Source organism: Pogoniulus pusillus, chromosome 10 (genome assembly GCF_015220805.1).
Source record: "Pogoniulus pusillus isolate bPogPus1 chromosome 10, bPogPus1.pri, whole genome shotgun sequence".
Lineage (NCBI taxonomy): Eukaryota > Metazoa > Chordata > Aves > Piciformes > Lybiidae > Pogoniulus > Pogoniulus pusillus.
Window position 1 is genome coordinate 1,440,111 of NC_087273.1, and position 25,666 is coordinate 1,465,776.

At 45.4% G+C, this 25,666-nt stretch overlaps 1 protein-coding gene across 1 annotated transcript in view; it reads left to right on the forward strand.

Moving 5' to 3' along the window:
- The first annotated feature begins 1,176 nt into the window (after positions 1 to 1,176).
- The window catches only part of TTC29 (tetratricopeptide repeat domain 29), an 83,354-nt gene continuing 58,864 nt past the window's right edge, over positions 1,177 to 25,666 (forward strand). The window contains exons 1-3 of the mRNA XM_064150367.1: positions 1,177 to 1,502; positions 15,317 to 15,413; positions 20,796 to 20,879. Of these exons, the coding sequence (XP_064006437.1) occupies positions 1,427 to 1,502; positions 15,317 to 15,413; positions 20,796 to 20,879 (257 nt within the window). The 5' untranslated portion in view covers positions 1,177 to 1,426. The remainder of the gene's footprint in view (positions 1,503 to 15,316; positions 15,414 to 20,795; positions 20,880 to 25,666) is intronic.

Sequence of the window (25,666 nt, forward strand, 5' to 3'; positions counted from 1 at the left end):
ACTATTCTATTCTATTCTGTTCTGTTCCATTCCACTCTATGCCATTCTATTCCATTCCAAAAAGTTAGTTAATTAGAAGGGTTAGGTGATAGGCTGGACTCGATGATCCCAGAGGTCTTTTCCAACCTGATTAATTCCATGGTTCTGTGAAAGAGGCAATATATAGGATTTGTAAAGTACTGGGGAGGAGAGAACCCATGTATAACATGTTCAAAAGGGTCATAAGGAAAAAGGTCTTGGAATGACAGGATGAGGGGTAATGGGTTTAAACTGGCAGAGGCGAGATGTAAACTAGATGTTAGGGAAGGGTTCTTTAGAGTGAGGGTGGTGAGACACTGGCACAGGTTGCCAGTGAAACTTACCATGAGGTAGGTCAAAAGATGTGGAGAGTCCTTAGCATCTCCTAATTGTTTTTCCTCCCCAGCTGAGTCCCAGCATGTCATCCTTCTTTGTGTTTAAAACGCTGCCTCATAGGTTCATAGATGGTTTATGTTGGAAGAGACCTCAAGGATCATCCAGTTCCAACCACCCACCATAGGCAGGGACACCTCCCACTAGAACAGGTTGCTCAAGGTCTCATCCAACCTGGCCTTGAACATCTCCTGGACATGTTCCAGCACCTCAACATCTCTCCTGAATTGAGGAGCCCAGAACTGGACACAGCACTCAAGGGGTGGCCTGAGCAGTGCTGAGCACAGGGCAGAATAACCTCCCTTGTCCTGCTGGCCACACTGCTCCTGAGCCAGCCCAGGATGCCATTGGCTATGGCATAGAAGAAAAAGCTCTCTGCCTCAATGAATAATACATTTGTGAACCAGGGGGGTGAAAAAAATGTCTGAGAACACTAAATAAATATAATCTACACCACAAAGCTTGGGAGTTCTGAGTGGGGGTTACTTGCTTGAGCTCAAAGACAGTGGAAACAGTTTGGTTCTAGCTGCCCTGCTGAAAATGCCAAGGCTCTCACCTGCCATGTTAATATCATCAAAGCTGTGGTGGTGATCTCCTCAACCTCAGGTGCAAGGAAAATACTACAGCAGAAAGGCAGCTGTCAATTGTTTCTAAACCAGCTGAAGAAAAGAAGCAGAACGTGTTGCTAATCCAAGCTGATGACAAGAGGGTAGAAAATTAAGAGACCTTTACTGCAGAAAGATCTTTAGTGGCTGGAGGCAGGGAACATAGGAAATGTACTGTGGGCTGTAATGATTGGTGTCTGCCCTGGGAAATGGCATCAAGGCCAGAGCAGTCATGGCTTCATGCAAGCACATCCTCTAATTATTGAAAGACCTGTGTGGAGTCTCAATGTTAATCAGTCTCTCAGAGACTTCAGCTTTATGTGGTTAGTGCAGATTTATGGCAGTTTTCTTTTCTTGTTATTAAAACTGATATTTCACAAGGAAGAAACTATCTCCAGACAACTGTTAAAATGCAAAGTTTCAGTCATAAAAGGGAACTGCAGGATCATTCTGAGGCTATTCCACCGAGAGCCCAAACAAGAAGGGGTAAGAAACAAAACATCAAAGACGCAGGGAAAAATGGAAGCAGAGGAGGCTGTAAAATATTAACCAAAGGCGCAACAGTTGGCCTTACAGATTCAGGAGGTTAGAGTGTAATTAATTAAGTGCTTGTTGCAATTAGGGAAATAAACAGTGCTTACAGAGATGCAATGTGAGCAATGCCTAGCTTATGGAACAAAGTCAAAGCAAGGGAGGGCTTTGCTTGGGCAGATTACCTGAATCATTTGCAATTACTGCATCAGCCATGGCCTTAGAAAACAAGCAAACAGAACTTGAAAATTCTTTGATGTGGTTTGCTTCTCCTTGCTGGTAAGAGTGTAACAGACAACTGCTGCTAAGGGTACAACAGACAACTTCTGCTCAGCAGCTTTACTCTTGGGATCTGCCCAGAGAAGGGCAGCAAGGCTGATGAGGGGCCTGGAGCACAGCCCTGGGAGGAGAGGCAGAGGAAGCTGGGGGTGTGCAGCCTGCAGAAGAGAAGGCTCAGGGCAGAGCTCATTCCTCTCTACAACTGCCTGAAGGGAGGCTGTAGCCAGGTGGGGTTGGGCTCTTCTCCCAGGCACCCAGCAACAGAACAAGGGGACAGAGTCTGAAATTGGGGCAGGGCAGGTCTAGGCTGGATGTTAGGAGGAAGTTGTTGGCAGAGAGAGTGATTGGCATTGGAATGGGCCGCCCAGGGAGGTGGTGGAGTCACCATCCCTGGAGATGTTGAAGCAAAGCCTGGCTGGGGCACTTAGTGCCCAGGTCTGGTTGCTTGGCCAGGGCTCTGGTGCTAGGTTGGACTGGCTGATCTTGGAGGTCTCTCCCAGCCTGGTTGATTCTGTGATTCTGTGACTCCAGTTGTGTTTCACTGCAGCAGCAGCTTTGTGCTCCTGCAGTGCTGCACTGAATTCTCTGCCTTGGGTGCAGTTCCTGCTTTTTGTTGTCTGATAATTTAGACAGAGATGTTGTAGGTTCTGTGGGCTGTGTTAGATATTCTCTGTACTCCCCTGAGTTTTGTCTCCCGTTTTATGCTGCTTCTCCTGTTTTTATCAGTTGTCACCTATTGTGCCTCAGTATTTTACTCTGGGGTGCTTCAATTATATATGAGTGTGATGTGCTTCACAGCAGCTCGTTGCCACTGCCATCTAAATATCTTTGTACATGAATGGAGTAACCTACATTTAACTTCAGAGGCAGTTGTGCAAATCTACTGTATTTCAGCTTTTGGGGGGGGGGGTGTTTTGGCTTGTGGGTTAGGGGTTTTTTTGTCTGCTTGCTTTTATTTGATATCTGATTTGTCGCTGTTTTTCCCTCTGTTTCTCTTTCCAACTTGAAATTAAAATGGGGAAAGAGGTTTAAAAAGAAAAAAATAAAGGGGAGGGGGAAGAAGTCACAGAGCCTGTCCCTAAACCTGAAGGGAAAGAGGCTAACTTGGGACATTGGAGAGTTCATCTGACCTAAGAGGCTTAGTCATACTGGCTCCCTTGGTGTATTTATGTACTTAAGCTTAGCAATTTCTTTGGAAAACATCTCTTACAAGAAAGAGCAGCTTGTCTGGTTTAAATGTCCTAGCAGCAGCAGTCATTATTTTCAAAGCTTGGGGAGTACCCCACAAGACTGATTTCCAGGCCTGCTTTCATGCTGTGATTAGGTAGAAGCTGTTTTCCCAGTACTCCTGAAAATAAAGATGCTGAAAACAGGCAAGATCTCAGCTCTAGGAGTGTTGCCCACACAGACAACAGCCAGGTAAAGAAAAAGGCAGGCACCTGGAGTGGCACTGCCACTCTCATGGCTCTCCTTTGGTTTCTTTACAGAGAGTATTTGCCCTGTCTGATACATCTGAATGTGTTTGGTACTTGGGTCACTTTTACACAAACAGAAACACAGCAGAGGGAGAGCAAACGTGACTCACATCATGCTGCTCTGTGCTCCTTGCACTGCAGCAAGGGATAGTGAAGTGGAATTCAGGATCAAATTCTCATAGCTTTGAGGTTGGGCTGTAAGTCTTAGTGACCTGTGTGACCTGCCCTACAGTGGACATCTGTAGCTGCATCAGTCCCCTGCAGGGTATTACAGAACTTAAGTGGTAATTGGTTTGCAGTTTGTTGCTTTTGGTTGGGTTTTTTCCCCCTGTTGGCTGTATTTGTCTAGTTATAAGGTTAGACCTCACAAATGTATGTCCTGACTGTCAGACAAGTGACATTTGGAATTGTGTTACTCCAAGGGCTTCCCTCCTCATTGCTTTCCATTAAAATGCCTTTGAAAAGATAATGAGAATCATAGAATCAAGCAGGTTGGAAGAGATCTCCAAACTCATCCAGCCCAACCTGGCACCCAGCCCTAGACAATCAACCAGACCATGGCACTAAGTGCCCCAGCCAGGCTTTGCTTCAACATCTCCAGAGATGACAACTCCACCACCTCCCTGGGCAGCCCATTCCAATGCCAATCACTCTCTTTGCCAACAACTTCCTCCTGATATCAAGCCTAGACCTGCCCCAGAAGCTTGTTCTGGTCCTAGAAGATCTCTGAGGTCCCTTCCAACCCCTAGCATTCTGTGATTCTGTGGTCATACAGAATAAGAATCAGTGCACCACATCATCAAAACCACATTGCTTTTTATCAGGTAGTTATTTATTCCTCACCTACTTGTCAGCTGAGTTTGCTTCAGTCTCTGTTACTCAGAAAATGCAGTGGCTAGAAAATATACATTGAGGGTCAAAAAATGACCTGCCCACAAAGCTGAGTGCTGAGCACCAGTGTTTTAAGGGTGTTCTCAGAAAGCAGACAATGATTTGTTCAAACTCATGGAAACTGTGGGGTGGGGGGGTGTTGGACAGGGAAAATTAGGTATTAAGAGCCATACAGTATTTTGTTAAGCAGTTATCCTGCATCTGATTTTCACACACAAACATGCATTTAATACAGTGCCAGGAAAACAAAATATAAAGCAATAAGTGTGCACTCTTCTAGGAGAAGAAGTGTCTCAGAACAGGAAACAGCAGCACAGGAACAGAAACAATTCAGAGCAGAAGAATTCGATATCTGGCAGCTTAGCACTCCATTTGATTTGGTTTTTGCTTTTCTGGTTCCCACGAGCACCTAAGGTAGCTTTCAGACTCTTCCCAAGCAATTTTAAAGGTAAATAATTTGGTAGGAGTTTTTAAATCAATTGTTAATCCATTACTTGAGTGGCAGTCTCACTAATCAGGAGAGCAGCATGAACAAGTGGTAAGCAAATACAAATCAAAATGCATCAAGAAATAAATGTCTGAAAACCCCAGCAATGCACCTGGGGATTTCCTGACTTCAAATCTCTGCAAATACAGATTGAGCTTAAGATGTGTGGTTATTGGTTAAACAATTTTTAATGAAATATAAAGACCTATGTGCTCTTAAATGGATAATTTATGTGCAATGTTATTGTCTCTCAAGGTTTAATTAAATGTTTGCCTTGTGGCTAATCAGCTACAATTAATAAATGAAGCCTATATTCATGTCACTGATAGGGAATGTTAAAATGGCCTCCATTAGAGTTTTCAGTATCACTTTTGTGGGTGGTTGATGACAGCAATCTAATGTATCAGAAACTTCTGCAGAACAGTTTGGTGAGGACACTGAGATCAAATTGCATTCCTATAATGCAATGCTTTTATCACACTGCATCACTTTAAGTTCAGGTTTTGGAGGAAAATACCTGGAAGTACTTCATAGGGAAGTGTAAGCCTACAAAGTGATTTTCCACCCCCAAAGTTCCCAAAAGTCAGTTGAAACATCTACTATACCTTATAAGAGCAACACTCCTTAGCCTGATGAATACAGGAGTTTACACAGTGGAGCAAAACCGTCCTTAATTGCCAGATGTGTGAACCCAAAGGATTTGAGCTCTCTGTGTCATGACACATGAAATGTTGTCTTAGGGCAGGGTAAGAACACCACATTCTTTTCCTAGAAATTGCCTTCCTATACCATTTTTACTCCTGCTGCTTGGAGTACCTCAATAGGTAAGCACTGAAAATGCAGGTGAGCGTCTGCTGGGTACTGTCCCACTTGAATCCAGCATGTGAACCACAGGGCAGGCCAAAGGCAATGCTACCTGTCACTGACAGTGTTCCAGGAGTTATCTGGAATCAGAATTCCAGATCTCTTGACCTCAAAAGACACCTCTTAACATGTTACTTATCATTTACACTGCCATAGTGCACAAAGGTCTCAGGGCTAGGCTCCATCACGGAAGGTTATCTGTAAGGAAGATGCAGATATTTGTCTGTGTCAGTGTCTAAGATGGGAAGCAGTCAAAGAGTGTAGCAAGAAAATTGCCTGTGTTAATGTCTAAGATGGGAAACAGTCAAGGAGTGTGGCAAGAAAAAGGAATCAACAATGGGAAAAGGGTTTAAGTGCAATTAAGACTAAACAATCTTCAGGGACCAAGTGAAGAACTTTAGAGTTTCAGCTTACTGGGGGGTGTGGAATTATCCTCCAGAGCAATTAAATGGCAGCAGCTTTTGCTGGCAGTCTTTCTGGCTGTCTCAAATGATTTTTTTTGCCACCAATTTAAGCATAATCTATCAGATAACAAGAGACGTGTTGAGGGCATTTCTACTGTGAAAAGAAATCACTGCTGATGTCTACTCTACTCATAACCTTGCTGAGATGTATGAAAACAAGAACACAAACATAGATAAGACAGAGTGCGTGTGTGCCTGCCGCAATCAGTGCTGTGCTTTTCTCCCTGTGTAACCCAACTACTTCTGCTTCTAACCCCCCTTGCCGATCCTCCAAACTCATCTTGACTGTAAGGCAAACTCTGGAATAAGGTAGAGGGGTGGAAGGAAGGTAGAAGGGTGGTTGGGAGCCCCTCCTAGGGACTCTGATTTCTGGCAGGGCTGTTGTGTTTCTGTATTATCATAGCATCAGTCAGGGTTGGAAAGACCCACAAGGATCTTCCAGTTCCAACCTCCCTGCCATGGGCAGGGACACCCTACCCTAGAGCAGGCTGGCCACAGCCTCAGCCAGCCTGGCCTTAAACACCTCCAAGGATGGGGCCTCAACCACCTCCCTGGACAACCGAATCCAGGCTCTCACCACTCTCATGCTGAACAACTTCCTCCTCACATCCAGGCTGAATCTCCCCACCTCCAGCTTTGCCCCATTCCCCCCAGTCCTGTCACTCCCTGAGAGCCTCAAAAGTCCCTCTCAATATATTTCTATAAATATTGTAAATACCTGCTTGTATCTTGTGCTAAGCTGTGAATATAAAGCTGCCAGCTGGCTGAGTCTAGTCTGGGTGATTTCATAAGCGCGGGGAGGGGGCAGGTAACTCCCAAACCATCCCAGTGGCTATTTCCTTCAGTTCCTACTGTAACTTCTACACAGCAGACCTTGCATTTTATTTTATTTTTTAAATGCTCTATAGGACAAACAGTCCTAATCTAATTCTGATTACTATTTCCCATTCAGTCATGAAGGAGACCTTCAAACTCACTTGCCTGAGGCACTGAGAAACTCCAGGTCTTTGGCGCTCATGAAAGAAAGATAACAATCACTCTTCAGGGGAGAAAGATCTTATTATATGTACCCCCTGGGGTTTTCTTTATCCTTTATCAAACTGCACCTTTGTGGGCCTTTAATTTCTTAATGGGTTGTTTATCCTTTCCCCCATAATTCATGATGATAAGCTGGTTGTCACATAGATATTATTATGGTGATGAAAAAGTTGTGCTGATGAGCCAAGGCAGTGATGGAGTTTGATTAACTTTTTATATAAATCTTTCTAGACAGCCTTCAAGAGAAGGCAAAACAAATAAGTTGATAATGTTAGGAACGTTTCAGTGGGTGGAAAACCTGTCTGTTGCATAGCTTTAAATCTATGGGTACTAACACTGAAATAAGTAACCATTACCACACAACCAGGAGGAGAAATTAATGTGGTGAGTTCCAGTTTATTGTAGAGTGGGAAAGGGAGCAGCAGCAAAGGTAAAAAGTGCAGGCTGGGGTTTACTTTCTCTGCAGTGCAGGTAGAATATAGGACATACACAGCTGGGATGTAAAAGACTCAGTATGAGCTTTGGAAAGTACTAGCAGCAGCATTTCTTGTGACCCCGTCGCTCCTGAGCAAGTTTGTTAGGTGATCTCAGGCAAATGCTGATAAAACCTTTGCACAGTGCCACCTTTGTTTGTTCTCTACATGTCTCTCAGGTTAAAGAAATGTCTCATTTAAACACTTCTGAGATGTGTGAAGTCACCATGAACTCTATCATCAGTTAGAGTGGTAAAAATGAAGTGCAGTACCTCTGGAGTTTCCAGGACTACAAATTAATATTTCTACCCTCCTTTTAACAACACAAAACTCCAATTTCTAGGCAGAATAAGTCCTGAAAAGGAGATTTTTTTAAACATATTTTAGCCCTTAATTCAACAACTGAGGAAATGCTACTTCAAACAAACAAACAAAACAAAAACAAAATCACTTTTTTTTCTGTTCTATTCTCTTTTCTAGTACCTATTTCATAGAATCATAGAATCAGCCAGGCTGGAAGAGACCTCCAAGCTCATCCAGCCCAACCTAGCACCCAGCCCTAGCCAATCAACCAGACCATGGCACTAAGTGCCCCAGCCAGGCTTTGCTTCAACACCTCCACAGAGGGTGACTCTACCACCTCCCTGGGCAGCCCATTCCAATGGCAAATCTTATCTACCAGGGCACATTCATAGGGCACACAGGATTTAGCAGTGACTTGATCTCCATAGGAGTAAGTATAAGCAAGAGCCTTTCTGCACACCAGTCCTTGTTACTCACTAGAACATCAGTGATATCACTTCTGTATTCTGTCTGCAAAGACATGCTGGTAACTTCAGAAAGTGCAGTTACTTTAGAAGAAAAGCCAAATCACTGAACAGAACTGGCTCTGTTCTAGCTCAAAGCAGGACACTTGTCTGCTCTGAGTTGTGCCTGTGACCAGTGTCACACTGATAAACTACCCAGTTAAAATATTAGAGCAGTATGAGCTTCATCCTCTTTGTGTAACTGCCTCTATATTCCAAGACCTGAAGATGAATGTTGGCAAGTTTCATTTAGAACTCTCTAACCACTTTGCTTACAGCCACTGGAGTTGAAGTGTCCTCCTACATTATCACTGGAAGAGAAAACTCTCCATTGCTGTATAACATAAAGACATCAGCTGCCACCTTCCCAAATGCACAGGAGAAATATGTCTATGTATTAACATTCCAAGTTTGTCACTGATTATGGTAAAAGCTGACATCTTCATCCCTTAGTAGGGCTTTCTTGTTAGTCAGATAGTTTCCTATATTCTATACTTGAAAAAGAAACCTGCATTTGCCTCATTTCAACATCTTTGTGGGTGCCATGGACACAGGCACTGAGTGCAGCCTCAGCAAGTTTGTTGACCGCATCAAGCTGTGTGGTGCAGCAGACAGGCTGGAGGAAAGGGATCCATCCAGAGGGACTTGGACAGGCTGGAGAGGTGGGCACCACTCTCATGAGGTTCAGCAAGACAAAGGGCAAGGTCCTGCAGCTGGGTCGAGGCAATGTCTGGAGGTGAGGAGGAAGTTGTTCAGCATGAGAGTGGTGAGAGTGTGGAATGGGTTGCCCAGGGAGGTGGTTGAGGCCCCATCCTTGGAGGTGTTTAAGGCCAGCCTGGATGGGGCTCTGGCCAGGCTGATCTAGGGTAGGGTGTCCCTGCCCATGGCAGGGGTTTGGAACTGGAAGATCCTTGTGGTCCCTTCCAACCCTGACTGATTCTGTGATTCTATGATATATAAATATAGATGTATATATTTCCCTTATAACTTTTTGTTTCCCACAGGATTTTTTTTACAGCCTCCACCTTCCAGCATTTCACTTTATAACACCACATTCCTGCTTCTGTTCCATAGATGTTCTCCTTGCAAACCACCTTGACTTTTCAGCAAATGTATTCCTTAGCTGTGGCATTATGGCTTTGTGCTTGTCTGGGCTTACACCCTTAAACAATTTCCAAATGCTCATTCTTCAATTTCAGGCTGAATTCTTGCTCCCAACAGATTTACCTTATAAAAGCATTCACCTTTATAAAACTATCTCTTTTGAAGCATTAAGCATATATATGTATGCATGTATGTATGTATATGTATGTTATTGGTTTGGACTTAATTCTGTTTGCACATAACAAATGTGATCAAATCATGATTGGGAATCAAATTGGAATGGGCTACCCAGAAAGGTGGTGGAGTTGTCATCCCTGGAGGAGCTCAAGCAAAGCCTGGATGAGACACTTAGTGCCATGATCTAGTTGATTGGGCAGGGCTGGGTGCTAGGTTGGACTGGATGAGCTTGGAGGTCTCTTCCAACCTGCTTGATTCTATGATTAGTTAGACCTAAGCTATGGGTAATTTTTTGTTCTGTGATCAATTCCTTTTCATCTGCAAGATGAGGTCCGGTACAGAATTTCTCTGTGTCGGACGCAGCATTTTTTGAGTTAGGAAATTGACATTTAAAACATTTTCAAATTCCAAGTACTGGCAGCAGCAGCCCTCCAACATATGTCACTGGGGTTGAAATTCACTGCGGTACAGTGAGGTTTTGCCTATATGTTGTTGGTGGGTAAGGCATAGGTCATGCTGTTCTCTAGTGCGATTTGATACCAGCTAAGTACCCTGTCAGCTCCTGACTTATCCGTTAGAGCACTGACCCGTGAGCATTCAAGATCATTTGCTTCCGATTGCCATCAGCTCAGAAACAGGTAATGCCACTTTTGAAGTGCTTTCTGTCCACTTGATCCCTCCAAAATAGATTATAACAATTGATTTTGACATTCCCCTTTTCTGACCAGCTTTAGCCATAACAACAGCAAAACTGGGTCAAATCTGTGCTGAGAAAGTGACCTCTTCTGCTGGTCTCAAGCTTCCAACAGTAGAACAGAGGCTACTGAAGAAGTCTTTGTATTCTTTAGCATCTTCAGCATTATGCTTTATCTTAGCATTTTTATTTGCCCTCACCAGAAGCTCACTGGTTTCTGTTTAAATTTCTTAGTAGCTCCCTAACTTAGCAGCTCCTTTGTTACAGTAAATTTAGCAGCAGGCTCCCATCGGCAGAAAGTGCCAACATTTTTCACAGGCTAAAAGCCTTCTCTTTTATGCCACTTAGAGACTAAGTCTAGGCTTTGCTTTGTGCTCTTTTTCGTCCCTCAAAAGTCCTGAAGGATGCTGGAGAAGATGAGAGGTCCTAAAAGGAAAAAAGAAAAAAGCCTGCTCACTGCAAGTGTTCGTCTATAATCCAAGAGACTGCCCACAAACTTTCCTTTAAGTATCGATATGATACTGTCACTGATTCTGTCTGCCAACTTCAGAAACTTACTTAGCTTTGAGAGATGTTCCCATTTGAGATCAGCTCGTTTGGAGCTCCTATGAGGAGCGAGGAAGCACACAAAGCTTTTTGCGTGAGCTGGGGGACTGTTTCGTGCTGAATCATAGCATCGCAGTCTGGGCTGGGTTGGAAGGAATCTTTAAATATCATCTAGTCCAACCCCTGCTGCAGTCAGCAGAGATGTCTTTAACTAGATCGGGCAGATCAGAGCCCCGAGCAACCTGAGCTGGAATGTTTCCGGGGGCATCCACCACCTCCCTACGCAACCTGGGCCAGTGCTTCAGCACACTCGTTGTAAAGAATTTTTTCCTTCTGTCTGGTCTAAATCTCTCTCTTTTACCTTAAAACATCACCCTTCGTCCTGTCACAACAGGATGTGCTAAAAAGTCTGTCCCTGTCTTTCCTATTAGCCCCTTTAAGTACTGGAAAGCTGTTTAAACATCCCGGAGCCTTCCCTTCTGCAGGCTGAACAACCGCGCCTCTCCCAGCCTGCCCTCCCAGCAGAGCTGCTCCAGCGCTGGCACCGTCGCTGTGCCCTCGTCTGGCCCCGCTCCAACAGGTTCTTCCTGGGCTGGTTCCTCACAGCTTCCAGTTCGCGTGGTCTGAGCGGACCCCTGCAGCTGAGCCGTTCTGCGGGCCCCCGCCAGGAGGGAACCGCCAGGAGGGAACCGCCGGGGGGAGCCGCCAGGCTCCCTTACCCTCGGGCGCCTGGCACTGCGGGGCTCGGGGCAGCCTGCGGGGCGGACGCTGACCCTCGGCACCGCCCCCGTTGCCATGGCGAAGCGTCCCGGAGAGCGACCTGCCTGCGGGCGAGCGGGCGGCGGCAGCAGCGCCGAGCGGCTACCGGGAGCCAGGCTGCGGCGAGCCAGCCTGTGCCCGCTGCGGGTCCCGTTCTGCCCCGCATCCTGCGCGGGGGCGGCCCCCGCGGCAGCCGGGCGGTGGCGGAGTCATTAAGAGCTCGGTGCGACAGGCACGGCAGAGAGGAGCTCGTCCTGCAGCCCCGCCATGAGCAGAGGTCTGTGCCTCTGGAGCGTTTTTTAGGCGGATAGATGTTATACATTTGCATACTGAGTGATTAGGGTTTTAAGAGGCTGAGGCAGTGCCGCAGGCATGGGTTGAGGGTATGTAGTGTGTGGGGGCAGTATCCTGCCTGCAGGGTTAAAGAGCGGCAAAATACATATCTATATATATGTGTGTATATGTATATACATTACATATACGTGTGTGTACATATATGTTTATGTATATAAGCAATTATATAATGTCCATCTATATAAAGGCAAAATTAGAGTCATTGTCATTGATACAATGTAATTAGGCTAAAGGCCATTAATCAGAACGTCTGCTACATAGTATAAAGGCTATAACTATGCTTTCTTACAGCAGTAATATTGACATTTTATAGTATTATCTATTTTATTTACTGTATAATATGCAGTATACATACTGTATAATATACTATTACTACTATCATAGTACCTGCTAAATCAATAGAATCACAGAATCATTTCTGTTGGAGAAGACCTTTAGGCTCATTGAGACCAACCATCCTCTAAGCTGCCCAAGCCTGGTGCTAACCCACGTCCCTCGGCACTGCACCTCTGCCTCTAGGAGTAGTGATTTGATGGGGATTGGTGTTGCTTACCCATGTTAATGGCTGTGGGCCACTCTCTCCTGATCAGCCTCAAAGGATAACCTTGAGCGATGTCCTCTCTCAAGACAAAAACACCCAGACATACTCTGTGATGGGGAAGGGGTGAGGTAGAATTTTTCCTGCTCAGAAGTGGAGCTAGGCTGTCAGAGTGATTGACTCTCAGTCATTTGTTGCTGAGCAAAACTCTGTTTATCTTTATCGTTCTTTTTGTTTCCCTTTTCAGTCTCACATCTTGCTCTGTAGCATTTATTCTTGGGGTTGCAGAGTCACAGCATCACAGAATGTTAGGGGCTGGAAGGGACCTTGAAAGCTCATCCAGTTCAACCCCTCTGCCACAGCAGGATCACCTATATCAGATCACACGGAAACACATCCAGGCAGGTCTTGAATATCCCCAGAGAGGGAGACTCCACAAGTCTCCTGGGCAGCCTGTCCCAGGGTTCTGTCACCCTCACAGTGAAGAAATCAGGCCAATCCTCAGTGTCCATCATCACTAAGGAGAGCACCAGAAGCCTCACAGAAGTAAGGTGAAGTTGAGGCAATGTTCTTCCTTTACCCCACCAGAGCAGAGCATCCTCTTACAGATGGCTAACAGGTGAAGGGGAAATTGAACAGCTGCCACTAAGACACGATCTGTCTGCATACTTTCTCACCAGCTACCTCTAAACTAGGAGGCTTGCTTAGCATCTTTTCTGGGCTTCAGTACCATTGTTCCAAAGTTTAATTACTGTTTCTCACTGAACAGCATCTTCCTAAAAAGAGCTTTTCCTCTCTGTGTTGCTCCTGGATACAAACCTGTCACTGTCTCCAAGAAGTCTAATCTTTTATAGTGATGTATTACTCATACATTTGTATTCTATCGATTTTTCCCCCTCCTCCACAACACACTTGTGTAAAATTTTGCAGAGTAGTTTGTTTTAAAATGATGCTTTTATCTATCTGTGGCAAGTGTTAGCATTAACACCAAGCTGTGAAAGAAGCTTAGGGGAAATACTGTGTCCTGTCATCTTTTGCACCTGTAATTGGTTTTGTTATTCCATTCTGAGTAACACAGTTGCAGAAAAATTACTTCACGGTAGCAAAATATTGCACCAGTGAGACGGAGTTTGGTCAGAGAGAGGCTGATGTACAAAGTACCTGCTGATCTGATGCTGACTGTTCAGTATCGAGTCGATTCATACCTAACATCTGTTCCTGTGAAGGAAATTTCCTTTCGCTAACTGCAGCAAACAGTTAAATTCTTTCCCCCCTCAGATTATATTCTATTTTCCCATCCCTATTAAAAGTTTGTGCCTTGAGGCCTAGCAGCAGGGCATGCAATACCTACATTAAACCAAATTTAAAAGTAAGGGTGCTCCTGCTGCTAACGTACTCAGATCACAGACATGCAAAATGAAGGAGCTGGCAGCTGAAACTTTAATGGTAGGAAGTGTAGACTGAATACTTGGGGAAAAAACACAGTAGCTCTATAGGAGAAAAAAAGTCCTATTAGCATTTATGTACTTCAAAATGACAAGCCAGACGATTCTACATAACTGTGGGGCTTTTGGCTTTGGTTTCAAGTAAACCCCTCTGTTGTAAGTGCAGCAATGCTTACATTTTTTATTCAAAGGACTGTTGCTATTATGACTAGGTATTATTTTGAATGCTAATGCAGTGCCTGTTGTTGCACTGCGCACTGCCTGTTCAGTCATTCCTTCGCTTTCTGCCTTCGCTTCAGACATCATTAATACTCCGACCTGGATAGGTTAAGGAGGCACACAGGGAAAGCAGGCAGGAAAAGTTACTGAATCAGTCCTCCCTGTGCAACTCAAAAACATTCCCATGAGAGAAAGAAAATCGTTAATGTGAGGGCATGACCATTATGTCGTTATGAATGGGCTGCCCGGGGGGGTGGTGGAGTCGCCATCCCTGGAGGTGTTGAAGCCAAGCCTGGCTGGGGCACTTAGTGCCATGGTCTGGTTGATTGGCTAGGGCTGGGTGCTAGGTTGGACTGGATGAGCTTGGAGGTCTCTTCCACCTGCTTGATTCTGTGATTCTATTATTCTGTGATTCCATGTCCTACTGGATGTGGTGGTTTAGGAGTTACCCACCCCAGCACACAGGACCTTTGTGTGGATCTAGAGTCTGGTTTTACACACACTGGAAATAAAAGAGATTTGTGTGCTAGTTTGAGGCTAATTTGACTATTTTAATGAGAAAAAAATAGTTGACAGGCTGTGAAAAGGAAACAATGGTGATGGCTACTGCACTCATAGGCTTGCTGAGATGTATAAAAGGAAGGATACAAACACAGATGAGACAGAGTCTGTGAGAGTCTCTATCTGTCAGAGTTCATGTCTGTGTTTTCTCCCTGGGCTTTTGCTGTGTAACTCAACTAATCATTCTGCTTTCTAGCCCTCCTTGCTGATCCTCCAAACTCACCTTGCACATAAAGCAGACTCTGGGATAAGGTAGAGGGGTGGAAAGAAGGTGGAAGGGTGGTTGGGAGCCCCTCCTGGAGACTCTGGTTTCTGGGAGGGCTGTTGTGTTTCTGTTTTACCTTTAACTTGTGTATTTCTGTATAGAGCTGCAAATATTGTGTCTGCTTGTATCTTGTGCTAAGCTGTGTATATAAAGCTTCAGTCCTTAACTGCCAGCCAGATGAGTCTAGTCTGGGTGACTTCATAGGAGTGTGGGGGTGGGTAACTCCTAAACCATCACAAGTTGACTGGGAAGCAGCAGCAGAAGGCAAAGAAACTACATCACTGGCAAGAGAAGGTATCAAGTAACATTGGTTTTGTTTGTTTGTTTTAGTCAAAATGAATGTTTTGCCTCCAGCCGTCCTGCAAAGCCCAAGGGAGCATCCCAGGTTCATGGAGCAGATTGTTTGCCCCTCATTAGACTTGGCAAGGTATGGACCTTTTTTGTTTCTTTCAGAGAATTCTTTTTACTGTGATCAGCTTCAGTCAAGTATGCCAAGGTGACAAATTATGTTTGCTCTTTTGCAATATTTAAAAGTGCAAAATCCAGAGGCAAGGAAATTCTCTCTTAGGAAAAGTTTCACAATTAAAGGTGGGGGGAACAAACCAAAGCAGGAAATGTGCTCTGTGCAAGGTAGATTATTTCAACCTGGTTCTTCAAAACCTCTGCAAGAGCCACAGAAAGTTATTCCCATTTAGCATTGATACAAATGTAGGCCATTGGAAGTGAACTTACTGGCATGAAAGAACAAGGTCTGTTTATTTTTCCTTCAGGCACAAACCAGCTTTGCCTCTCTCAAAATACAGTAAGTAAAACTGGCTTGAAAAACATTATCCTGTGCTTAACTGAAAGAGCTAACAACAGTGCTGCAGTGCATTCAGGCCATCCTCTTGCACATCCCTACGTTGCTTTCTGTTCCACTGCACTCATTCCTCCTGTCCATTCCCTGTACCATACGTAGGCTGGAACACCCTGCTCTAGATCAGGCTGGACAGAGCTCCATCCAGCCTGGCCTTAAACACCTACCTCCACAGCCTGCCTCACATTCACCAAGCAGGTAACCTGATCATAAAAGGAGATCAGGGCCTGGACCGTGCTGCAGGTGCCTGGTGACTAGAGCAAGCGAGGATCTGCCACTTCCATTAGTAGGAGGTGCTGACAAAAGTGGAGTTAACAAGGGCGGGCAGGGGAGACAGAAAGTTCTGTGTGAATCAGTTTGCCCCTTTATGTGACTTTGCTCTGGTGTTTGATTCGAAAGGCAGCTCTGTTTAAAAACACAGGAAGTTTATTTCTAGACAATAAAAGTAGCTGTTTTTTGCTGGGTAGTCTGCTCACAGGAACAGTGACAGGAATGCATGGTGTAAAATGCTAGCTCTGGGATGGGTGCCCATTGGAATCAAATCCACTTGCCTTTAATAAGAGAGTGATTTAAAATTAACCAGGAGCCAATTTACAGGTGAAGTAGGCTTTTTTATAAACTATTTATGACATGCAGTGAGTCATCACGGAAACACTGCAGAAATAAGGCTCAAACACTTTGGGGAAAGCAGGTGACAACTTTGGGAAGAAAAGAAATGGTGCTTGTTAGCCAGTGCCATCCTCACCTCATCTTGCTGTTAAGAAACAGTGTCCATTCCAAGTCACAGTGATTGGCATTAGAATGGGCTGCCCAGGGAGGTGCCCATCTCCCTGGGCAGCCCATTCCAATGCCAATCACTCTCTCTGGAGAGGACTTCCTCCTAACATCCAGCCTAGACCTGCCCTGGCACAGCCTGGGAGTGTGTCTCCTAGCGTTCTGTTGCTGGTTGCCTGGCAGAAGCCACCAGGTTTTCTCTTATTCCTGTCTGAGATGATTTTTAACTGCAGCTGAGATTAAATTGCAGCAAGCTGCAAGTGACACCTAGGAATTTGCTTGTTGGAGTTGGCTGTTTCAGTCTGGGGGTTTGGATTCCTCCCCACATTGCTGTGTTCTGTGTGCTACTAACATGCAAAAAGCTCACTGTGCACTCTTACAGCTAAGGAGTCCTGCATTTTCTGCTGAGGGCTTCACATTGACTTACCCAGAGATGCTATTTTCCCTTGTTTCTGTTACCTCCTGTAAACCCCTTGTGTCTTCAAATGTGTTTTACAACACTTCAGGACACACACTAATGACCTTCTCTTCATCACCCTGATGGCATTACATGCCTTCCTAAATTGTGACTCTCTTCTTGGGAAATTTTGGGTGTTGATAGCATGTTGGCACTGATTATAGCTGAACTTTGGTGGGCATATCCACAAGACGTGCACTCCTCGTGGTCAGCAGCACCTCGTACGGTTTGTGTTGCATGCAGCCTGAGACTTAAGCCTCTGTTAGCGCAGCTCAGCAGTTGTGAATTCTGGAACAAATTGAAATGCCCTATTTGTGCTGGAAGTTTTCACTGTTGGAGTGTTTTAAATACAGGCACATCAAAACATCTCCACGTTGCTCAGCTATTTTGTTTCCATTTAAATGAACTTCACGAAGTGTCTTTGGTATTCTCAGAGCAATAAGGAGCGTGACGCTTATATTAGCTAACATTATGAACACGTTTTACTCTCAGCAGTGAAAGACAGCAGCATGATACAGGCAGAGAGACAGGGAGGCAAGAGATTTATGTGGAACACTAGTGCTGAATTTCTTTTATCTGTGAGTGCTTAATCAGACAACCTTTAGGCTCTCTTAAAAAAGATAAAACCAAACTGGCATTACTTGTACAAAGATAATATCCTCTACAGCCAGGATGTCACTGTGGTGATATCGCCACACTTTGTGGTCAGCAAGAGCATAGTATCCCTTAAAATTCAAGACACCTCTTGTGTATCAGAGTGGAGATGCAAAGGGAGGATGGCTCGAGGGAAAGGTGGTGCACAGCTGAAACTTTGCAATCATATCTTTGCATCCTGAAATTTGCTGGGGGGTTCCATGCCCTTTGGAACACGCTTTTAGTGGACCCCCTTTTTGCAGCACGCTGCTCATCCTGCAGAAGGCTGAGAGCGATGTTGAGAGTCTGCAGCACACTGAGGAAAATATTTTGAGTCAGGATTGGGATTTTTGTTGTTGTTCTTGTTGATTTTCTTTTTCAGTTTTGAAAAAGAAATTAGATAGAAAATAGACTGACCCATTCTAGCTCATAATGGCAAGGCAAAACCTGTTATGGTTCTGGTTTAGCAAGCAGTTTAAATGTGAGCAGCTTAATTATCATTGATTTCTCTATTATCCAATTTCTTCTAGTTTTGAGGTAGAAATTTCAGCTAACCAGGTCCCTGCAAGCTAATCCCAAGTCTCTTTTCATTCCAAAAGGAAGATTTGTGATAGCTACAGACACCTCCCCCAAAAAAATTTGATTAAAATAAATACTACCTGTATGTGCTTATGGAGTGTCTGATCTGTTACTTTGTCAGTATTTCAGTATTTAGCTCTAGTTGCAATGCTCATGCATTGTACATGCTGCAGAAGTCTAAGGTAGCACCTCACGGGGCTGCTTTTAATTGTTTTACTTCATTTAACTATAGGACTCATTTGATGCTGCACAACCTGTGGAAGGCTGACAGCAGTATTAAGAGGCTGCACTACACTAAGGAAAACATTTTGAGTTGTGGAACTCAAATATTTTGGGCCTGTGGAAGGCTGAGAGCAGTATTAAAAGTCTGCATTACACTAAGGAAAATATTTTGAGTTGGGATTGGGAATTTTTTGTTGTTGTTCTCGTTGATTTTCTTTTTTTCTTTCTAATTCTGAAAAACAAATAGATACAAAATAGACTCAACCATTCTGGCCCACGATGGTAATGCAAAACCTGTTATGGTTCTTGTTTAGCAAGCAGTTTAAATGTGAGCAGCTTAATTATCATTGATTTCTCTATTATCCAATTTCTTTTAGTTTTGAGGTAGAAATTTCAGCTACCCAGGTCCCTGCAAGCTAATCCCAAGTCTCTTTTCATTCCAAAAGGAAGATTTGTGATAGCTACAGATAAAAAAACCCACGAATGTTTCAAACAAATAAGAACTGTCTGAGCTTGGGGAGTGTCTGATCTATTACTGCTCAACCCGTGGAAGGCTGAGAGCAGTATTAAAGCCTGCACTACACTAAGGAAAATATTCTAAGTTGGGTATGGGATTTTTTTGTTCTTATTGTTGATTCTATTCATTTGTTTGTTTGTAATTAGATAGAAAATAGACTGACCCATTCTGGCCCCTAATGGTAATGCAAAACCTGTTAAGGTTCTGGTTTAGCACGCAGTTTAAATGTGAGCAGCTTAATTATCATTGATTTCTCTATTATCCAATTTCTTCTAGTTTCCAGGCAGAGATTTCAGGTGAGCAGGTGCTGTTGTGGAGGCAGGGAATTAACACGGCCCAGTCAGCAATATATGTATAAAAACAGAATGATTTTATTTCCCCCAAAACTACATACAGCAATTAATTTAGCTTTAATTAGCAGGTTCCGCTTGATCGAGAAGATCTTGCAAGGATACGGTAGATAAATTGGACTATTTTAGAAGACAGGAGTTGGAAAAGCTAAGCTACTAAATAGCCTTCTCCGCTATTAGTCACGTGGGGAGCCGTCCGAAGCAGGGGCGATGCCTGTCCCTCAGCAGCTTGTCCTGCCGAGCGCCAGGGGACTCTTTCTGCGGGAATACCCAGGCGGGCAGCGCCCCAAGGCGGGCAGCGCCCCAAGGCGGGCAGCGCCCCAAGGCGGGCAGCGCCCCAAGGCGGGCAGCGCCCCAAGGCGGGCAGCGCCCCAAGGCGGGCAGCGCCCCAAGGCGGGCAGCGCCCCAAGGCGGGCAGCGCCCCAAGGCGGGCAGCGCCCCAACGTTTGCCCCTTTCCTGGACAGAGGGTCGTTGGCTGTGCCTGGGCGGGAAGCGCACAGCCAATCAGCAGCGCGGGCGCTGCGCGGGGCACCGCTCGTGCGGACAGAGGGTCGTTGGCTGTGCCTGGGCGGGAAGCGCACAGCCAATCAGCAGCGCGGGCGCTGCGCGGGGCACCGCTCGTGCGGACAGAGGGTCGTTGGCTGTGCCTGGGCGGGAAGCGCACAGCCAATCAGCAGCGCGGGCGCTGCGCGGGGCACCGCTCGTGCGGACAGAGGGTCGTTGGCTGTGCCTGGGCGGGAAGCGCACAGCCAATCAGCAGCGCGGGCGCTGCGCGGGGCACCGCTCGTGCGGACAGAGGGTCGTTGGCTGTGCCTGGGCGGGAAGCGCACAGCCAATCAGCAGCGCGGGCGCTGCGCGGGGCACCGCTCGTGCGGACAGAGGGTCGTTGGCTGTGCCTGGGCGGGAAGCGCACAGCCAATCAGCAGCGCGGGCGCTGCGCGGGGCACCGCTCGTGCGGACAGAGGGACGTTAGCAACGCCTGGGCGGGAAGCGCACAGCCAATCAGCAGCGCGGGCGCTGCGCGGGGCACCGCTCGTGGCGGCAGGGCCCTTTGCTCCCCCTCACGCCTGCAGGGCAGCAGGGAACAGCTTTCTGGCGCCTTTTCCTCTCATGCAAACCGCGGAGGGAGAGGGATTCTGGAGTGCACCGGGTTCCAGGCCACCGTGTCCCTGCAAGGTAATCCAAGCCTCTTTTCATTCCAAAAGGAAGATTTGCAACCTCTGCGGACCAAAAAAGCCCAAACCCCAACGTTTCAAACAAACAGTAACCGTATGTGCTGACAGGGCCTGACCTCCTCGTCTGCCGATATCCCAGCATTGAGCTCTAGCTGGCAATGCCCGTGCGTTATGCATGCCGCAGACGTCTCAGGTAGCGCCTCACAGGGCTGCTTTTAATTTACTTTTTTTCCGTTTAAATTTAGGATTCGTTTGATCAGAGACAAAGATGCCACAGATGATTATTTGGTGAAGAATATCAAAGGGCTGTCAAAGCAAGAAGCTGCTGCGTAAGTTGGTGCTTCCCCCCCCCGTTTTTATTATTTTTAGGCATTCCAACATCCCTAAGTTTACTGTTTCCTTTGTTTCTACTCACCCCAATCATTTAAATGTAAAGTTCCCTGGGCCCTACCCTTTCTAGTGGAACTTGGCCTTTAAAAATTGAAGTTGATATTAAATAATGATGGTTCGCTTCTGCTGATCTTAAATATATCAAAGCGTTTAACTGCTCAGGCTTGCTAATTTGTATATTTACCAAAGCATTCTACCACATTTGTAACATGATTGCTGAGGCTGTGTCACTAATTATAGTGGAAATTGTGCTTCTCTTTTTTCCTTCCTTCCTTTCTCTATTTTTTCTTCCCCTCTCTGAGACATCTCCTCTGGGCTGGAAGCTTTGTCTACCGACGCACACGCTCTTGTAATTTTGCATTATTATTTAGGCAAGCTCAAGTGCTGACTTCTGCAGCAAAGCATTTAACACACCATTAGTTATTTAAAATCCCAGCGAATGAAAGAAATCCAGATGACTTTTGAGTTCTCACAGCCAAGGTATTTACATTTGGAAGTTACAAGAGGCTGCGACCGACTTAAGTCTTCTGGAGCCTCTTAACAGATCCAGGGCTCGGCACCATCAAAATGAATGCAATAACCCTGAACAAATGTGAAGTGCTGCTTGTTTAAGGGAGCTGATTTATTTATTTCAATATTTAAATTGTAAAAGGATGCATACAGAAGGGCTCTAGGCACCTCAACAATTAATATTGTAGGATGACTCTCGCGGCACAAAACCACGCCAGCGATCGGGCAGGAATTCAAGTGGATAGTTCCTTGCGGATCGTGCTTCTTTTCTCTCCTTTCCCAGCCTAAGGATGAACCTGTGAAGCTTCCCTAAAAACTCGTATGTGAGTCTGGAAAATTAGCAAATCTGAGTTGAGAGGTAATAACTTTAGCAGTGTCCTAAACCCACACACGAGTACTCAGTACTCAGCCAGCAGCCACAGCTTCCTTTGCTGCAATACGTGTCCCATTTCCCTGTGTTTCACAACAGTAAGACAGAGCTGCTAACTGCTCTGGCTGCCAAGCACAGGGATTGTAACACCTCTGCTAATCCAGGAGAGCAATCTGTTTAAAGCAAGCATTCTACTTCTTTCATTTGAATTAAGACTGGGCTCCCAGATGACAGACTAAAAATGAGTTCAGTGAGGGGATTGGGCAAGACATCCTCAGGATGTCATCTTCGGGTCTGCAAAGTTGGATTTGTTTCTGTAGGGGAGACTCTGCCACAGGTCACAGTCTGTGGGAGAGAGCAGCTTGGCAGTGACAGGAAAGTGAGTTAGGGGAGGCAGTGGCAAGTGCCACATTACTGCTCTGTGGGTGCACGTGGTGGATGTGGGACAGCTACCTTTGATCATGCTGTCATACTAATCATGCTAGGTGTCAGAGCCACTTTAAATATTCCCTGATTCAAGAGAAGAAAAACAGACCGGTCTGGGACTCGGCCACGCTCTGCGTGAACTGGACCAACCTAGGGAGCTTATCCTTCCCCTGCAAATGTTGTGTTGACAGAGGTCCTGTCCCCTGAATTAAGGGTAGTGGAGTGAGGGGAGGAGAAGTGTCAGACCCCAGGGAGCAAGCACAGAAATAGCTACAGTCACTTACTGTCAGCCCAGCTCTGTAGCAGCCTTGCAGTGCTGCTGCAGCCACTCCACTACAGCAGTTCCTGCAGACTGATTTGCGAAGGCAAAGTTGAGCTGTCTCAGTCTTCAGCCCCTGTGATTTCCACACACACTAGTTGACTGGATAGGGCTGGGTGCTAGGTTGGCCTAAATGAGCTTGGAGGTCTCTTCCAACCTGCCTGCTCTGTGATTCTATGATTCTTTAAAGCCCAGCTAAGATAGAGTCTTTATATTTGAAGGGGGGGGGGGGGGAGGACTGCAGTTATCCTTCAGATAGGCAGCCTTGTGCTCTGTTCAAACTTCAGCAAATATGAATTCTGCTACATGTGCTTATGTTGTAGCCTCATTTTTCTGTGGAAAAATGTGGCAGTGGTTTGCACTCTTCTCTTTTTTTTTCCCTTTGCAATATTTTTTTGTCCCAGGGTGATACAATATAAGAGGGAGAAAAATACCTGTGCTTAAGATAGTACTTAATAGTATTAAAACAGGATATTGCCTTAGTTGTACACTGGTTCCCTCCTCTAAGACTTCAGCTTGAAATCAAGAAGTGGCTATGGTGCCCAAAGCTGGGAATGGAATGTAGTAAAGGTTCCCATTAATGCAGAGTGTGGCTGCTTTCTTGTCACAGAATTAGGTCTTTGCAAGTTCCTGAATGGGTGGCTGACTCCACTGGCCTTCAGTCTGCTCTCTCTGTGATACCTTCTGCTCTTAGCCATGACTCACCCAGTCATTAATGGCTCAAAACTGGGTTGCAGGAAAAATTAAAAGTTGTCCTTATGACTGAGCTAAGAGTCAAAAAGTTCATAATGAACTGTGAAGTAAGGCATTTTCCACCAAGAGATGGATTCTAGGGCTCAATCTTCAAATGAGTTTGAAGCCTAGAATGGACCAGAATTGGATATTGTCATTCCTACTTCCTGATTTTTTATCAGGGCCAGAAAGATCAAGTAACAGTTCTGTCTTCTTCATACAAATTAATATTGCCCAGAGATGGCCATATCATCAAAAAAAAAGAGTTAAAAGACTGAGAAGAGAGCCTTGGAAATCTTTTTGATAAGAGGAACAGCTTTGTTTAGTAGTAACCAAAAAAACCCCAACCATTTACATTCTTGATTTTACTAAGTGTACTTCTGTAAGTCAGATGATTGAGTTCTAGTGTCTTGACTTGGGACTTATTGGTAGTCAAATAACATCTAAATTGCTGTACAGAGTCAGTACAGGCCAACCTAGATATGCATAGAATCTGTAATGGTGTTTTCTGTCTTGAATTTGTGTCTTCTGTCTGGTGGATGGGTGTGTTATAGGAAGCTTGCACTGATACATTTGTGTCAGTAAAGACATGCTCTGATATGACTTTTGCATAGGCAGGAGACAAGATTACTTTAGACACATTCAGTCAGATGGGTTTGAGATAGGCTGGGTTGTTCTGCTTAGAATTCACCAGAAGGCTGGTCCACTTCGAGATTATCTGGAGCAAAAAGGCAAAGGCTTTCATTCTTAGGTGGGCTGTGGTCCCCAGAGCAGTTGCAGCCATCTCAGCTAATACTGGGAAGATCAATCATTAAATTGCTGTACAGGCTGCGTACTGAGAACTGGAATATAATATCTCTGCCCTAGGAGTGATGAGAAGTGAATGTAGATGTGATCCTTTGCTCCTGTAAACCTTTGTCTTTCTCTACAAAAAAGAGCAAAGGGGTTGCACCTAATTTAACTGATCCACAGGACTGGGTGAATCAGCCACTCTAATCAATGCAAGTAATTAAGAACAAGCAATTTGATTAGGTGAGCCTCATCTTTTAGGATCCAGGCAACTGCTTTAGAATAAGGCGAACGACACTTCTGAAGCACCTCTTCTCTCCATTGATTGTAGAGAGAGCTTAAGAGTGACCAGCCCAGATCTGGATTCATGGAATGGGTTGGGTTAGAACAGATTCCAAAGATCATCCAGTTCCATTTGTCCTTATTCTAACCTTTCCCATTGCTGTACCAGTTCATAGAATCAAGCAGGCTGAAAGAGACCTCCAAGTTCATCCAGCCCAACCTAGCATCCAGCCCTAGACAACCAACCAGACCATGGCACTAAGTGCCCCAGCCAGGCTTGGCTGCAACACCTCCAGCCACGGCGACTCCACCACCTCCCTGGGCAGCCCATTCCAATGCCAATCACTCTCTCTGTCAACAACTTCCTCCTAACATCCAGCCTAGACCTGCCCTGGCACAGCTTGAGATTGTGTCCCCTTGTTCTGTTGCTGCTTGCCTGGGAGCAGAGCCCAACCCCACCTGGCTACAGCCTCCCTTCAGGTAGCTGTAGAGAGCAACAAGGTCACCCCGGAGCCTCCTCTTCTGCAGGCTGCACACCCCCAGCTCCCTCAGCCTCTCCTCACAGGGCTGTGTTCCAGGCCCCTCACCAGCTTTGTCACCCTTCTCTGGGCATGTTCCAGCACCTCAACATCTCTCTTGAACTGAGGAGCTCAGAACTGGACACAGCACTCAAGGTGTAGCCTGGCCAGTGCTGAGTACAGTTCTCTAAGGAAGCTGAACTCATACACTTGCTTGCAAGTTGGATGAATCTCAGACTTGTTAGTAGCTGCCACTTTTACCATATAAATGTGCCAGGTAAGCTATGAAATCTTTCACCCAACAAACAGGTGGGGAGTCTTTATCCGTGTATTTCATGTTGCCATGTTTTCTTTTTCACTACCTGAAATCTTTACTGGAGCTTCTCAATTCTTGCATGCACCATTTAGGCTTGGAAATTTTGTGTTGTTAGGTGGATTGGACCATTTCTGTGTTATAGAGTGAGGCTCTCGAGGGACAGGGAAGGGGCACTACCAAGAATAAGGGTCAGGAAAAGTATAGTGCTGGTGTGAGGTTAAGGAAAGGAAGGAGGAGGGGCAGTTGCTGTTACTACAGAGCTTGCAAAAGGCAATTTCAGACACAGATAATGTGTAGGTGCAGATTCTGCTTTTCCCTTGAATTTCAGTCCTTGATTACAGAGTTCTTTGTTCTAGTAATAGTCTGATTTGAGCTACTTCCATTTCTTCTGTACATAGAACACTGAAGACAGGGGGACAGAGCTAAAGGAGGACATAACAGCAATAACAGAGGGAAGCAAACTG